Source organism: Lactuca saligna, chromosome 8, assembly GCF_052625555.1.
Source record: "Lactuca saligna cultivar CGN05327 chromosome 8, ASM5262555v1, whole genome shotgun sequence".
NCBI lineage: Eukaryota > Viridiplantae > Streptophyta > Magnoliopsida > Asterales > Asteraceae > Lactuca > Lactuca saligna.
The window spans coordinates 98,310,226-98,328,548 of record NC_136424.1 but is presented as its reverse complement, the minus strand read 5'-3'; the positions used below and the strand labels follow the sequence as shown (position 1 = coordinate 98,328,548).

At 32.7% G+C, this 18,323-nt stretch overlaps 1 protein-coding gene across 1 annotated transcript; it reads right to left on the bottom strand.

Annotated features, from left to right (window-relative positions):
* Nucleotides 1-5,936: 5,936 nt before the first annotated feature.
* LOC145009938 (uncharacterized) lies at nt 5,937-15,249 on the bottom strand. The gene is made up of 5 exons (XM_078968550.1): nt 14,856-15,249; nt 14,590-14,737; nt 10,087-11,003; nt 8,628-9,959; nt 5,937-6,040 (listed from the first exon to the last, which is right to left on the bottom strand). Exons 1-5 carry the CDS (start codon nt 15,247-15,249, stop codon nt 5,937-5,939), a joined length of 2,895 nt encoding a protein of 964 aa, XP_078824676.1.
* Nucleotides 15,250-18,323: the final 3,074 nt, after the last annotated feature.

The window sequence follows — 18,323 nt, the reverse complement described above, 5'->3', positions numbered from 1 at the left end:
AATACTCTTATAGTATTTTAAACTTTATGTTTGATTCTAACGTTCCTTTGCATGTAAAGTAGGTAAGTTTTAGTCTTGTTGCAACACCACTATCACTCCCAAACACATGTTGTTCATATCTTGAATTAATATTGTTGATCAGACTATATTTATCCTAGATATGATTACATAACTGTCTAGGTTTGATTGTAGCGTGCAACATCTAATTACTTTGGTTTTGTTCTTATGATGACACTGTCCTAGTATGTGTGTATACTTTTATAAAAATACTTATACTTTTAAGGTATAATTTTAGTCAAAGTGTTTTAGACCCATTGTATTTATAGTTATATATCATGTATGGTTTGATATACTAGTTCACTATAAACAATACTCTGATACCTATCTATCACACCCCCGAACTAGGACGACGGAAACGTCTGGGGGCGGATGACTTCATTTTGTAGTATCATAACAATTGAATATAAATGAAACACAACAACCAGACAACATACATTGAGATAACAAACTTACACTGTTTACATATTGTATTTGTTCATCAGTTACACAAAAGTGACAAAAAGTGAAATTTCATAAGGTTGCACCACTTGATCTCATCGCAGAGCTGATTACCTGTTGCTGGTTACCTGAGAATACAAGTTGTTTTGAAAAGCGTCAACTAAAAAGTTGGTGACTTCATAAGCATTTTTGTATAAAAATGGTTTTGTACTTGTTTATAATAGTTCTTGTAGTACTTTCAGAAAATCAAATATTCTCTATGAAAATGGTTTGTAAGTTTCGTTCCAAAACCGTGAATATATGTATGTATGTCCTTTGTTTCTTTGTTTGTAATAGTAAAGAGTGTGTTCCCAGAAAATCTAATTTTTTTGATGTATGAAAAACTGTAGTCTTAAAATCCTAAGACCAAAAAAAATTATAAGAGTTGTTGTACTGAATAATAGTATGCAATTATATTTTTTAGAAAAACTACTGAAATGTAAGCCTCCCGTAAACCGAGATAGAATGTAGTTATATCTTTTAGAAAAACTAATGAAGTGTAAGCTTCTCGTAAACTGAAATAGTATGTTAATCCTTATGTTAGTTTTTATAACCATACTAATATGAATGCTATGCCTGAACACACGACGTTCTTCAAGCGTCGGAGCCGGGGGACCTTTGTCACCCTAGACATGCCGGTCTAACTGTAGAGAACATCTGAGGTGTCGGGTTGTCGATCCCGTATAGATCTATACACAACGGTCTCGCTCTCCCTCCAGGAGACTCTAGTTATAATGCGAAACTTATGGTGTATGCTAGTTAGGTACGGCGAAGAAAATGTCTCACAAGAGCATTAACTAATTTACGCGAACTTCGACTCCACTCGTTGAATAATGAAAACAACATTACTACTGTGAATTTATGACTGAATTTTTATGACACACGTTTTACAGCTTTATGACATACAACTTATAACTTGTACTTTTAAAAGCTTTATGATGGGCAGATTATGACCAACAAAATTTTCTGTCATATAAATCTGTTTTGTATACCGTTTAGGTTAAATTATTTATAACACTTTTTATAAATAATCATTAATGGATTTGTCTGTTTGTAATATATGTTGTGTAAATAGCATATCCTCTACGTTTCTAACCCATTAAATGGTGACATCATATTACAACTATTTTACTAGTAAAAATTATTTTTAAATAAAAAAAATCAAGTTTTGTAGTTTGTTAAATACACCAAAATTTAGTTTAAGAGTTTCGTAACACTACATATACTATTTTGTCATGGCTCTAACATGTTGCGATTTTCACAAAAATGCATATAGAAACCTTGAAATTTATTATATTCCAATATTTGTGTAACTATAAGTCTATAAAAATGTATGTCCAAAAGTCAACATGTTTGAGTACGACACCCACAGTTTTGTCATTTTTGAATGTATAACCCATATTCACAAGATTTCATGCAACATATATATTAACAAACACATTTCTCATGATTTTTATGAAGATGGATAAGGTGAAATCCATGTTCATGTAATTTCCCAAAGGTTAAACACATAACACATTGGTCCATGCGGTTTTCTAACGGTTAAACGAGATATGACTTGTATCCTCCCCTCGAAAACATGAAGAATACAAAAAATATGGGGGTATGAAGCTCACCTTAAGGATTTCGTGTGGTAGAAGAAGAAGAAAATTTTTGGGCCTAGCCTTGCCTTGGAGAGATTTTCGAAAAATTGGTGTTTCTAAGAACTTAGCACACAACAAAAGTGTGTAAACAAGAATTTGTTATCATAAAAATGCTTAGAATTACAAGGCTACATGAAGTTCTTACCAATTCACTAATATTTTTCCTTGAAATGAACTCCTTACTTGAAGATGGTCTCAAAAATCTTGAGGGAAAATGAGAGGATTTGAGAGAGTTTGGAGTGTGATGAATTACAAATGAGTGTGGTGTGTGTTAGGATGTAGATTTGGTCGAAGTTAAGAGGGAGAGAGGGAAAAGAGTTGACTTTGTAGCTTAGGTGATGTGAAGCTTGCATGGGTATATATGCTAGTCCATAGCATTGGTGTATGTTGGGTAGTAAGGATGTGACATACTTTTAATCCATTCCTTTATCTCTTTTTTTTGTTTATTTAACCATAACCGACCCAATATAGGGTTTTCAGCCCAAAAGAGAGCCCTAAAGATATGGTTTTCGATTTTTGGCTTGGCCCAATACGAGTTTTTGGTCCATTACAGCCCAAAGTAGTGCTCTCGGCCCAATAAAGTTCATGAAAAAAGTCTTCTGCCCAATAAGGCCTAATGAAGGGTTATCGGCCCAATGGAAAGCCCGATATAAGTTTTCAGCCCAATAGGGCCCAAAGGAAAAGTTTTGGCCCAATAGGGTATTGGGCCGAGAATCCTTGGGCTAAAGCCCAAAATTGATTTGACTTGACTATTGGATCGAGTTCTTGGGCTTGTTTGCGGCTTGATTCATAATGTATGCACGTGTGAATTTAAATAACATTGTAGTTTGCATTTTATTAATAAGATGCAACAATGTTACATGGAGGGATTTGTTGTGAACAAGCTTCGCATCTTAAACCCTAAATTGCTAGTTGTGATATTGGTTGTCGCACAACAAAAGGAAAAAAATCGTGTCATGGAGATCTTAAGTCTTAACAAAAAAAATACTAGTAACCTTATCAGATGCGAAAAAGAATTAACGTTAAATGCCAAAGATAAGGTTGCAAAAAAATTTAATATCTAGGTTTCATTATTTAAATTTATAGGCTTCGTAATTTAAACAGGTTTTGTAATTTTAAATTTCATGTTGTATTTTTTTAGATGTTTAATGATATTTTAGTTTTCAAAAAAAAGAAAAACAATTTGTTTAAAATGTCTATTTTTTTATTTTTTATTTAAAAATTTCTTATAGTGTAAAAAATAGCATGACAATTATGGCCACCTATTCATTTTAAATGATAAAATTTTAAAAACAGTATGACAAATTCTAGGAACTATGACTAATGTGGTACTACTCCTTATACTTTTAGGTCATCCAAAATGGGAATTTATGAGAGTTTACTAGAATAAATATAAATATAATATAAATGAGAGAAACTGTGGAGTTGAATAGCTATAGAACGGTTTAATAGAATTGTAACGAAAATTTACGAATTTATTAAGAGTTGAAGTGACTAGATACATTCTCTTTCCTACTTGGCATTTCATAGCACTCTCTATGGGTTTACTCTATCGGAGATGACCTTAGGCTGGTGGGTGTCATACAACACTCATCATACTTTTGTATTGCCACATCATCTTTTGACTCACCTCACAAAACTAGTGGGTATCATACCACACCTTACCATAGCCACCACAATATATATTTTTATTCACAAAGTACTATATTTGAAGGATGTGACTTTTTTTTCTATACGGTAAAGTTGTAACACACAAAACGTATACCGTATTTTTGTTTGGGTGTCGGTGCGGTGTTTACTGCATACCACACTATACCGCAGTGTGTGGTACACGACACACCGACCAGCCTGGGTGGATATATCTATGACCTTACAATAATTGAATTAAGGGGGTGTTTGAATTAGATTTTTAGCTTATTGCTTATAGCTTATTTGTGGTGGGAATAAGCAATAAGCAATAAGCATGAGGATGGATGCTTATTAAAATTAACTTATTTAGCCTAATAAACTAGATTTTATCCAAACATTTAAATTAACTTATTGTGGGAATAAGCAATAAGCATCTTTTTTTTTTCCTATCCAAACACCCCTAAGGCTATGACTATTTTTATTTGGTTGTTTTTATACACTTCATCCTATATTCACAATACACTTTACATTATATTTTGATTAAATTTCATTGGCAGGTAAATAACAGCTTTTTATATTACATTCTATCTTTCTACGTTTTCTACCTTTTTATTAATCAAGACACATCAGACAAAAATACCCAATGATACACGAGTTAAAAACACAAATATTCGTAATAATTAAATTTAAATTTTATTGTTTGCTATAAAATTTACCGTTAATCAAAGCTAAATCAACTGTCTTTACAATTTAATCATAAAAATCTTTCAGAAAATATAAACTTTAAACTAAATGACTTAGATTTGTCATTGCTTGCCGAAAATATACTCACCCGAAAATATGAATATGTTAGAGTTTAACAATAAGTTATTATTATTTTTTCATTCTCAACTTCAGTCACTTTTCAGCATTAATTAAACTAAAGAATGAATAGAACCTTAATAAGAGAGTAGCCGAAAAACATGCTCGTCGGAGTCCTCGAATCACCGGAAATGGTCTCCTACAGAAACAATGAGAATTATTGAGGGATAATTATTGGAGGTGGTCGGGCACGACTTTGGTCCGATGCTTCACTATTTTTTGATTTATTTTGCAGGCATTATAGAGCACAAGACATTGGAGCTACGAAGGCGAACATGGAGCTTGGAGCGTTAGAGCATGAAGAGAAGATGGATCGGCCGGGTCACGAAGAAAACTTGAAGGCACAATCCAAGTCATTGCATTTCATCATAGCAAATGACCACATTTCAAGCACAGTCCGTGTCATACCGATACGAGTTGTGTTTGTCATTTTCATCATATGTTTGAGCTGGATTGAAGACGGAGCCAACTCTGAAGAATGATTTGAATTTTAGCAAAAAAACACATTGTCAAAACACATGGTCTTGCTAAAAACACATGGTCAAAACACATGACCATGCCAAAAATACATGGCCACATGGGCAATTACTTGTGGTGCTAAAAAGGAGGAAATCCATCATTTTACAGATACGAATAGTTTTTAGAGCAAGTGTGAGCGATGCTTGGAGGTTTTTGAAGATACCAAATCATTGTAAACACTTTTGGTTTTCATTTGTAAGAATTATCCATCTTTTTGTTTGATCTGTTCTTAGCCATTTGTGGCTAAGAAACCATAATTTCTTATTCTTATTCAAAATATGTTGATTGTTTGACTTGAAGAATATGGCTTGATATTTGATTTATGATTTTATTATGGTGACTATGTTCTTGTTTAAACCAGAATTCTTGACTTTATTTATGTTTGATTGACCACTTATATGAATTGAACTTTTGTGTAGTTAATTAACTTTTAGGGAACCTAATTATTCTATAAAGTTAATGATTGGTAACAAACAATATGTTTTCTTATTGTAGAACATATATATGACATGTTTTCACACTTCCGAATGTATGAGAAGAAATGAACATTGTTCGGAAGCTTATACCAAACATAATGCAATTTCTCAATACAATCTAAGAGTTTGTTTAGGTTGGATTAGTAAAGCTAGGTCTAATCAAAAAACATTTTTTGGTTAGATAATTTGGCAAGCAAGAGGTATTAGAGCGTGTTAGTATCCTTCATTACCAACTTATAACAATCACTAATTACATCAAGTAATAATCTAGTTAAATGACAACATTGACAACTAGAACTGAAACTATCTCAACAAATTGTTTCCAAATATGTTTAGTTCCCACATCATGGCAAGGTATCGGCCATGTCATGGTTCCTGTGAAAAAAGAAAACTCCTAAACAAAAATAACATTTTGCAGATTTTTCCTCACAAAAAGGATCGTTTAACTAATGACAATATTTTTAGTAAAATTAAATCGTTCCCCGGAAACGACGCCAAAAAATTGATGTGTTTTATTTATGCACTAATTGTTTTATATTTATAATCCTATCTAATTTTATCAACTAAAACACAAATAGGCAGTGTACATATTCGTATAGTAGTATAGTAAAGTGTAACACCCTATTTTCACTTCAAAATATAAACGATCAGTTACGTTAAATAGACTTTTTGATAGAGAACTATTTAGGATAAATAGTCTTGACAAAAGTCATAATAGTCGTAAAAGCAAGAGCGTACACATTTAGAACGCCTGAATCTGACTTCGTATGAGGAAGTAATGATTTTTTAGAAGTTTTAACACAATAATGTACGACATAGAAACCGAAATAGAATTTGATCGATTGTTAGGAAAAACAATCTAAACAAGAGTTAAAAATCTCATCCATATGATTTTGTCGATATAAAGACAGTCGAGAACGAAAATAATATGAGAGAGTTAGAATTTTTACAGGCTTTAACAGTCTAAGCTTGTTAAAAATATAGTTTCAAAAATAAAGTGAGAATTAGCTTACCAAGTCTAAATGAAAGTTGTAGATCTATTCAATAGCTACGAATGGATATAAAGAGCGTCTAAAACGGAGCTCGTATGAAGAATATATGATTTTTTTGAAAAATCCAAAAAAAGCCACGCAGGTGCGTCCGCCGACAAGGTGTGTGACGCGCACCGGCACTCCACTAGATTTCTGCCACATGTCACCACCCATACAATACCATGTCAGCACCCGTGACCAAGTGCGCGGTACACACCCGATCATGTGCGCGACGTGCATCTCGAATTCACCTATAAATACTGCATTCAATCTTTTTTTCCCTCCACACCAATTCACATAGTCTCCCTCTGATTCTATGACTCTTCATCACGAAAACTCTTTAGTATTTAGGGTATGTTTGGCTAGCTTTGAGTTCCTTGAGAGCCCAACAATTAGGAGCTATCGAGTCGGAGCTCTGCTAGTGTAATCCTCGAGTTTCACTAGAAACTCTCTGTAAATTAGGCTATACTTACTAGGTTTTAAGTGTAGCTTATATTATATTCATAGTCATTGTTATGAATGTATAAATAGGATTTATCAATAATTCTAGTTATAGTATTGATTGATGTACTTACGGTAAAGGTGTCTAGAATGGTCACGTTGGCTTGTTTATTGGATTTTAGAAAGGCTATATGTTGAAATGGTCCTGCCTCCTAACTATCCTATCTGGTTTATCCTTATTTGATAGAACTCTCAGTATTCATTGGGATTAGTAAAAGATCTAGCTTTCACTACAAGATTGTCATATAAATATGACAACTATCTAGGCGATTCAACTGGCGATTCAATCTGGCTAGTAATGTGCCTAACTGGTATTAACCTATAATACTATAACTCATTAATATATATATATATATATATATATATATATATATATATATATATATATATATATATATATATATATATATATATTAATGAGTTATAGTATTATAGGTTAATACCAGTTAGGCACATTACTAGCCAGATTGAATCGCCAGTTGAATCGCCTAGATAGTTGTCATTTGTCTAAGTGAATTATACATATGAGTTTTCTCACTATATTATGTGCTCCAATACATCCTCTGTTTGTTAGGATATAGTTGCCCTGTAATATGCAATTAGGTTAGTTATGTTAATTTTCCTGTAATGTTGTATTGTGTTATATATATATATATATATATATATATATATATATATATATATATATATATATATATATATATATATACACATATATATATATACTAGGTTAAAACCCGTGGAACCCACGGGTGCTGTTTTTGAATTGAATTTAAAAATTAATTATTTAATAAAATATTATATCAATAATTCTGATAACTTATAAATTGTAATATTGAATATTCAAATAATTTTTTTTATTGGTAATTATTTAATTACTAACTAAATGGGAAGTATTTAATTAGGAATGAAGATTTTTGAAAACTATTTTTTTTTTATTCATCATTCTAATTGGACATATGCAGATGATACAATACCAATGTGTGTAATGAAATTAACATAAAATACAATAATACGTAATTATAAAAAAATACAGTAATATGATGGATTAAGTGTGATTTCCTAAAATTGAATAAAACGACGTTACAAAAAAGTTGGCTACAAATTTCGAAAAACTTCCTTATAAACAACATTGGAAGTTTTATTTGTGAGTTTGCCATCTTTATCTAAAATTAATAATTTTAATCCCTCTCTACTCTGAACTCTAGATAAGGCAACATACAATTGTCCATGTGAAAAAACTGGATCTTTCAGAAACAGACCAACCTTTGACAACGATTGTCCTTGACTTTTGTTAATAGTCATTGCAAAACATACAGCCAAAGGAAACTGTCTTCTTGTGAATTTGAAGGGAATCTTTTTTTCTGATGGAGTTAAATACATTCTTGGAATAAAAGTCCGATTTCCAATATTAGTTCCAGTTATTATACGTGCCTCAATAACACGTTTGCCCAATGATAACACCTGTAGTCTTGTGCCATTACATAAGCCGTTTTTCTGATCAATATTTCTCAGTAACATTACTGGAACACCAATTTTTAAAACTAATTTATGATTTGGTAAACCGGATACTTTGAGTCCATTTAATACATCAGGAGAGTATAGATTTGCATCAAATTGATCATGGAGAAATTCGGATTCACATATGCAGTCTGAACTTAAATATTCAACTTGATCTCCTGGAAACTTCTTAAGTAAACGGTCGTTTATTTCCTGGACAACTTCATTTTTTGGAGCAAGTATCGCTCTTTCTTGGAAATAATTTATATCGCTATAGTACTCTAAAATTGAAGGATATACAAACTCAATTAAGGAACCTATAGGATCATGTGAATCATTAATGAGAATATCATCCGGAATATCGATAATCGTTTCACCGTCGTTCGGACCACCAAGTTTTCCTTCTCCTATATCCAACAACCAATTTGCAAAATCTCTTATTTTTCCTATATCTGATTGATCCCTTCCAACAGTTAGCCTCATGTTTTTTGTTAATCTATGGACTTTGCAATGTTCCCATAAATATGAAGAACTCAAAGAAGCATTTACAATGTTCTGTCTACTGCCACCCGGCACAACAGGTAGAATTTGTCTAAAATCTCCTCCAAAGACAATAACTTTCCCTCCAAATGGAATATTTGAGATGGTTGAATTTACGCACCTTAATAAATCCTTCAAAGTTCGATCTAAAGCTTCAAATGCATGCTTATGGACCATAGGTGCTTCATCCCAAATTATCAAAGAGGTTTTCCTTATTAAGCTTGCCAACTCACCGTCTGGATTTATGTTACAAAAAGAATCCTCTGTAAGCTCAAATGGAATTATAAATCGAGAGTGTGCTGTTCTACCACCGGGCAATAATAAGGAAGCAATACCACTTGAAGCAACATTTAATACAATATTTCCTTCAGATCTAATTGCTGCAGATATTGTTTTCCATAAAAAAGTTTTACCCGTTCCACCATACCCGTAAACAAAGAAGACACCTCCTTTATTTTGTTGAATAGCACTCTTGATGTTTAGGAAAATGTTCCGTTGCTCATTTGTTAATGCAAGAAACATACGATCATAGTCATTCTTTATCACGAGAATGTCGTAATCTAGTTCCTCGGTGATAAGTCGATTGTTTGAAGAAGAAACAGATTCAACATCTGGGTATGGTATGTTTTTGAAGTTTTTGAGAGTAGAGTTGTTTCGAAGTAAAATTTGTTGTATTTTGAACAAAGTTAAGTTCTTAAGTTCATCTACTCCGAGAGACAATTCTACACGAAAATATTAAATAATTAATAAAATACGTGGTTGATATTTAATAATTTCATTACTAATTATTTAATGGGTGTTGAAAAATAAAAATAAATTAATTTTAAAAAATAAGAAAAAATGTAATACCTGCTGACTTAAATCTTCGTCGTTGGCTATATAGAATTCCATATGCCAAATATTCCCATGTATTTTCCCAAACGATCTCTGGTTTAGACATACTATTACACATCAACAATGTAGCAAATAAAAAGCGTAGATAAAAACCAGATCCATAATGACTTGCTTCTTTAATTGCATCAATGTATTCCTTGTCATCATCTAATAGCCCGAGTGCATAACAGGCATCTCTAAAAGAAGAATGTGTTTCTCCATTTACCGTGCGAATTTCATCAAATGATGTTGGTCCTTTTACTTTATTTAAAAGAATCCTTAAGAAATATGCTTCACCTAGTTTAGGTGAAACTGAATGAATTCTACCGATGGCTTTTCCTACTTTCCTTCGCTTCCAAAACCGACCATTTAATATCCAAACAAACTTTGTAGAGAATTCAACATATGTGAGTTTTCGTGCTTCACTGTCGATTGCATTACACTCCATCCAAGCTGTGAACTTTGAAGCGGCAACAGAAGGTTTGTCAAGAACATCAAAAATATCATCATCTTCGCCATATACAATCTGTTGTTGATTAGGAAGATGAAAAGGTAGTCTAACAACAGAAGGATATCTGCAATGAACATCATATCTAAAAATTCGCCATGATGCTTCACATGCTGATAAATATCTACAATCGTAATATTCAGCTATTTCATCGACCGCATCATTATTTTCACATTCATTGTTGGTTGGTACAACAGCAACTGTTGCTCTATCAGGACCCTTATTTATGTATTTAAACAAATACTTTATAGAAGATCCCTGATTGCACCATTCAATATTAATATGTGCCTGATATCTTTTCAATAGATATTTGTTGTATGGAACAACATTTCTATTATCCAACCTTACACCTGATTTTTCTACAAAATGACCATCGTTTCTTCGCCTATATAACGGAAAACCATTCTGATCAACAGACGAATGATTAATGAATTGTTTTGGAAAGTTTTTAGAGCACTTTTTGTGACAATCGTCAATCTTGAGTCAAGTCAAGTCATCAAGTCAAGCCGGTCAACTCTATTAAACCTTGTGTATTAGGGTTTGTGTTATGTTCATACTGTATAACTTGCTATATTAATGGGAAAACATCACTTGAGAAAAGTCTTGTGTTAAAAATTTCCTAAGCCCTAGTGCTAATCAATGAACTAAACTGATAAAAACCATGTTGCATACTCATTGGGAGTGTGTGGGATCCTTAACCATGACTTAACGGGGCTCAAGAGACTTGCACTGCGGAGCCAAACACTCACAAATGCCACACTTGAAATCTCTCTCAAATATTTCTCTGTATGAGAAATCTCTCCAAGAATGTCAAATCTCTCCCAAATCTCTCCAAGTATGTGAAATCTCTCTCGAATATATCTTTGTATGAGAAATCTCTCCAAGAATGTCAAATCTCTCCCAAATCTCTACAAGTATGTGAAATCTCTCTCAAATATCTCTCTGTATGAGAAATCTCTCCAAGAATGTCAAATCTCTCCCAAATCTCTCCAAGTATGTGAAATCTCTCTCAAATATCTCTTTGTATGAGAAATCTCTCCAAGAATGTCAAATCTCTCCCAAATCTCTCCAAGTATGAGAAATCTCTCCCAAATCTCCCTCAAATAGTTCCCGTAACTTTTTAGAATTATTCGGGTTATTCCGGACCTTAACCGGGTCAAAAACGGCTTAAAACGGGGCGAAAACGAGAAAAATAGGCCTTAGGAACCGAAACCGGAATGAGAGGCCTCTTAGGACCAGAACCGAGCCTCTGGTGGCTGAGGCATGTGAGACCGAGCCTCGGTCTCTGCCTCTCTCGGTGTCTCTTCTGGTCGCTCTGCCTCTCTCGGTCTCTCTTCTGGTCGCTCTGCTCCTCTCGGTCGCTACCCGCCGCTCGGTCTCTTCTGGTCGCTCTGCTCCTCTCGGTCTCTACCCGCCGCTCTATCTCTTCTCGCTCGGTCTCTACTCCGCCCTCTGTCTCTTCGCGCCCTCTGTTCTCTCCTTCCCCCTCTCGGTTCCTTCCCTCTCTCTTCTCCCCTCTCGGTTTCTGCCTCACTCTCTCTCGGTTCAGCACCAGAAGGCCGAACCTCGGCCAGACTTCGGGAAATTGTCACTTTTAGCCAATTTTTGATATTTTTAACATTTTAAGCCCGTTTTTCGTGATTTTAAAGCGGGATTTTCTCCAGAAATTATATTTTAACATAATAAACTCTAAATATTCATAATTTAAACATATTTTTATGAAAATCATTATCTAAATAATAAAGATCTAATGGGGGATTTATTTAAGGTGGAGTGTTGACTTTGCCTTAACTTATGACACAAGCAACCACCCCACACCCACCCCACACCCACCCTATGACCAGCCATACCTCCCCACCTTACCTATGTCACTTAAATGTTCCCTTACACTCAAATTTCACTCACTCCCACGTTTTTGAGCTAGAACAAACAACCACACTCCTCATTTTCTCTCATTTCTCTCATTCCACTAAGTAACAAACACCACTTTTCTCTCAAACTCTTCTACACAAATTTTCGAGATTCAAGGCTGATTTCAAGTGTTCTTCCACACTTAGTAAGTAAAAATTCATCCTCCCTATTATTATTTCACTTCATTCTACTCAAATCTTTGATTTCTTACACAAACTCCATAACTATAATGTTAGATTCTCGGAAACCTTCAAGGCATCTCCAAGTGTTCTTGAATTAAACACTTCCATTCTTCAACAATCATCTACTGAAATCACTTAAGGTGAGTGAGTTCATACCCCTACATTTTCATGTTTTCTCAAGTTTTCACGGGGGGGGGGGGGGGGGGGGGGGGGGGGTTACAAGTTAAAACATCAAGAACATAACTAAATATTTCTAACAGCCTTCATCAGAAAAGTTCAACTCCATTCACGGACTGTTTTGGACATCTTAAACATTTTTGTTTTCAAAACTGTACAAGGTGCAAATAGTTCAAGTTTGTAGCTTTAAAATGACTACTTGCACATCTCCATACGATTTTTCTACAATTTATGGTGATTTTTACAAAACTACCTATCATTTCAAACAACAATCCGGACTAGTCTGTGATTATGGACTTTTTCACACAAGTTGGAGGTCATTAAAAATCATGATAAAAATTATGAGTAAACTAGACACATTTTTTGAACTCTCAGAATTTACGGATCTAGTTTTCGACTTCGTATGATTTTTCTATGATTTTTCCAAAACAGGGCAGAATTGCTAAAGTTAGCCAACAGCAAGTAAATATCATAACACTTTGTATTATGTTGAGCAAAGTGTATAATCATAAGTTCTAATATTTGAATGTGTTTCCTTGTTAGTTTATCATTATGAACTGAAACTAAGTCATTCATATTCAATATTATTCATTCATTTAGAACACGTATTATGTAACTACAAAAAGTATAGTTCGATAAATTCACAACACTAATACATTTCCATAAAAGAATTCATACATATTATATACATTTTAGATAAACTATAATAGGTATAGTTTATGATACATCACTCAACACACTCGTACAAAAAGGGTACATTCATACAAGAAAGATCTATATCCACACACATTTCACGTAAACTTGTTAACCTATGTTGTGAGACTCTCTCTCTCTCCCCGTACGTCCGAGTGCGGGATATAATTCCTGGTAGTTATAATCAGAATCTCCTTGAGGGAGAACGTGATACTTGTATATAGATCTATATTGGGTTTGACACCCCACACCTTGCTGCTAGCTACAGTGGGACCTGCAGGTCTACGGGTGACAAATGTCATTTCATTTTCGCGACGCCTGAGAAACGTTGTGGCAGGTTCACATAGTCACAGTATGATTATAGCGACTCACCTAGGGAGATAACAATTCATAAAGTTTACGGGGTTTCATAAAACCGAAGTAGGTTTTAGGTTGATAAAAGAAATTTACTTTCCATATCATTTTAAACTCACGACATTTCTACTAAGTAATGATGATTTCTCATACATTTTAGTCTTTGGTTATAAGGCTACATTTTTCGGATTTCAAGGAAAAATATCGGATTTTTCTGAAACAAACGCGACATTTACATGTGAAAGACTTCTACTAAGTTTATTAATAAAAGCTTATGAACTCACCAACCTTTGTGTTGACACTTTTCAAACAACTTGTATTCTCAGGAAAACACTAATCAGGTAATCAAGTGCTTTTGAGGATGGGACGTTAAGGCGTCAAACTTTTCATATTTTGTCAACATATTGTAATTGATTTTGAAACATGTAATTCATACAAGTGATGTAACTTTTTCAATTATATATATGTTGGTTGTGTTTGCTTAAATTACTATTGAAATTGTGGTTACGATACTATACATGAAGTCCTCCACCCCCGGACGTTTCCGCCATCCTTGGTTTGGGGGTGTGACACTTTTTATCCACCATGCATGGACAATTCATATTTTCAGCTCCACATGGACCATGAATCATAAACTCATCTACAAGTGAATACAATTCAGGATCTTCAATTCTGTCTGGTATCTCTGCTGAAATTATTGGATCGATAAGTTCAACAGTTGGTAGCTTGTTGTCAGAATGCATGAATAGACATATATGACTATGCGGCAAACCTCTTTTTTGAAATTCAACGGTATAAACATCTGTAAAAGAATTTGACAAAAAATAAAAGAGAATGTGATTAGATATCAAAACATATTTAAAATATAATAATAAGATCAATGTTTTATAAAAAAAAATTAAAAATATAGTTTTAATTACATGCTTGAACTTTGCCGAAAATTTGATTCTCCCTTAAGTCTTTAATGAATGCATCAAGCTTGATCTTAAACAACCTACATAGTATATCAGGTCTGTCTTCTGGTTGAAGTGAAGTATCCTTAAGAAACCTTTTAATCTCAGGCCATTTGGGATTACACGTAAAGGTTATGAAGAAATCAGGATATCCAAACCATTTACATAGTGACATGGCATCCAAATAGTTTTGCAGCATATAGCGTGCACCTCCGGTAAAGGATGAAGGTAATATGACACGTTGGCCGACATTCGAGATATCAGTCGTTCCTTGAGCTTTTTGGTTACGTAAATTTTCATAAGAATCACATCTAAGAACATGTTGTTGCCTACGTATGTAGTACATTCTCTCCGTTTCCATCATAGTATAGGCATCTACCAGAAATTGTTGAAACAACCTTCTTGAATTAAGTATGAGAGAGAACGAATGATCTCTGTCTTGAATCCTATAAGCGAAATATTCTCTCACTGATACGTTGTAGACAACCATTTTTTGTTTGAACGACGATATCCCTCTTTTCGATTGAATCCGAAATGTCACCAATTATTAAAGCAGCAACCTCAGAAGCAGTCGGTAGGTTATATGTTCTTCCATCTTGCTCCCTTCTCCCGATAAGTCGTAATTTCATATCAACTTCTGGATTTTTTTGAAAAGTATCTCTTACCATTCTATAAGATCTAACCAAGACATTATTTGAATCCAACATCACCTTAATATCTTTAACAATATCACTATCAGTTGATGTTGATTGATCTTTTTCACCACTAAAATAAATAAATTTATACATAATATTAGTAATATATACATAATATATATATATATATATATATATATATATATATATATATATATATAATAATAGATTATGAATAAGAAGTTTGAGAAAATACCGAAAACATCTTTGTCTATTTGTAATTTCGTTGTCAGTGTCATAAATGTATAACTGAGAGAATTTTGGTTCCGATCCTTTTGCTGGCAAAAGACTTCCAATACTATGATAATTTTGACCACCCAATCTGAAAATGTAAGGAGCGTTTCCTCTATTGATTGAAGAGTCAATTTTACCACCCATCGACATGAAAGAAAACATTGAATTGTAACGTCGAATGTTTTTCATGAAGTGTTTGCTTTTTGAATCCATATTTCGAAACATTCTTTCATAAGTAGGGGGTGCATTCTTTAAGTCTGGAAGTTGAACTTTGCCGTAACCACAACATAATGAATAATCCGTGTTCCCATTTTCTTTACCTCTAATGGATTCATTTCTCCATAACTTTGCACGACATGTATGACATACAACATCTTGATCACCATGATCCAAATATTCTGTAAAATAAAAACGTTGAATAAAATATCAATGAATTTTATAATTATATAGAACATAGTATCTGAAATGTAAAATGGATTTTATTTTTTCATTACCATTTGAGATACCAACTATACGATTTTCATTGTTCACTTGATGTATATTTTCTACATCTTCTGTCAAATCAATCAATGGGATAGGGGATAAATGTCTTGTCTTCGTTTTTAATTTATGACATCCTGGATTTAACTTGATTGATGATGAAGAAGTTGTTACTGTAGATGCATTTTTTGATGTCATATCATTTGAAAGTACATGGTACTGTCTTTTCTTTGCTAACTTGGAAGTGATATATTTATCGAAACCAATGTTATCTGAATAAAATAAAAATAAAATAGTTAACTAAATAAATAAATATTTACATAATGGATAATAGTATATTTTAAAAACCATAAATAATTACCATTCGTAATGTTAGATAACGGATTTATAACATTTGTAATGTTAGAAAATGGAGTTCTAACATCTGTAAAGGAAGGACAGTATTGTATGGTTGTGTTATGCTTTGCAGGTGTTGTAAATGAATTGACATTTTGAGTTTGACGAACAATGTTGGTTGATTGATCTGCAAATAGAAATAACTTATAAAACTTGTAAATATATGTATTCAACTATATAACAGTAAAAGATGGAATATAAAATACTAATACGGTTATAGTTAATGGTTTTTTTTGAAGAGATGCTGTAATGATATACTTGGAACATTTGGTATTGTTTTTATTTTCTTCGATCTTTTATTTTCCAAATATATTTTTCTTTGTCTTCTTTTCTCTTTGGCCTGCATGTGGTACATGTTACTGTTGTTTTCTGCATAAGAAGACATAGGTTAGGAAATGAAATGTGAAATTATGTACATAATATGTTTATATAATACAATTGAAGTTAGTTAGAATTAAATAAATAATGATAATAAAGTAAATGTATTTAAAAAGTTACCTTTATTAATTTGTTTATTAAAATGTTTGCATCATGACTCATCATCCTCATTTCTAACCTAGGGTTTATTCGATTTAAATCTACTGTTTCCCCAATTTCAACCAATCGTGGGTTCGGATGATATCAGGGGTTAAAACCCTAGATCTCCATGGAATCAATGAAGGTAAAATTGTGTGATACACGATAATCGTGATGATTATAAATTGCTTATTGATCTTATGTATCTATTCAAGATTATTTTTTTACAATTAGAAAAACATCTATTCCAGCATATTGATTATTGTTGTAAATTTCAACCATAAATTCATAGAGAAAACAAAGTGATCTAAACTGATAATACTAACCTGACATATGGATATGGAAATCTTGCAGGTAGAACTGGAATGAGGATTACAACTTTAATGAAGCAGTTTGATGTAAGCTTAATGAAAAAAAAATCGCAGAAACAATTGAACATTAAGAAGACGAATGAGGTGTTTCAAAATTTTGGATTTCACGTTTTGAGTTAAAGTTATATGCTTGAATATTGGAAAAAGATTACGATTATATGATTTTATTGTTGTTGGATCTTTATTAGATATAATTTTCTTCCTGATTTTTTGGAATTTAAAAGATTACAACTAAAAATTAGTTTAATATTCAAATTTCATCTAAAAAAGGAGTATAGAATATTAGGAAATAGTTGGTTGAATATAGGTTATTTACAGAAGATAAGTAAATATGCTGCAACCATTACAAAAATGTATGAATTAATTTTAGAGAATCAAAGATATAAATTTTGTTTACAATTGGTTATTGATTATTTATTAAAAATAACATATTTATCGTGACAAAAATAATAGTTATTCTAAATAATAGACATAAATGTTCCATGTTTAAAATAATCAACATAAAGATGCAAAGGTGATTATGGTTAATATTCATTATTGGAGTCAAATGCAGTTCACGTGTAAAAGCAAAAATGTTCGCATTTGGTAATACAAATCAAAATTGGGTTTCGCATATGAGGTTGTATGGATTGGGGTTAAAGATGCGAAGGTGATTATTGTTAATATTCATTTCGTATTTGGTGAGACAAACAACTCAAATGCGAATGAACTAAAAAAAAAAAGACTGGAACATGCGAAGAAAG

Coding starts and splice junctions, on each gene's coding strand:
- LOC145009938 (XM_078968550.1), bottom strand. CDS start 15,249: ATGGAAACGGAGAGAATGTACTACATACGTAGGCAACAACATGTTCTT. Junction 14,738..14,855: donor TTTCGGCAAAGTTCAAGCAT/GTAATTAAAACT, acceptor ATTCTTTTACAG/ATGTTTATACCGTTGAATTT. Junction 11,004..14,589: donor AGAATTGAAGATCCTGAATT/GTATTCACTTGT, acceptor TCCGTTATATAG/GCGAAGAAACGATGGTCATT.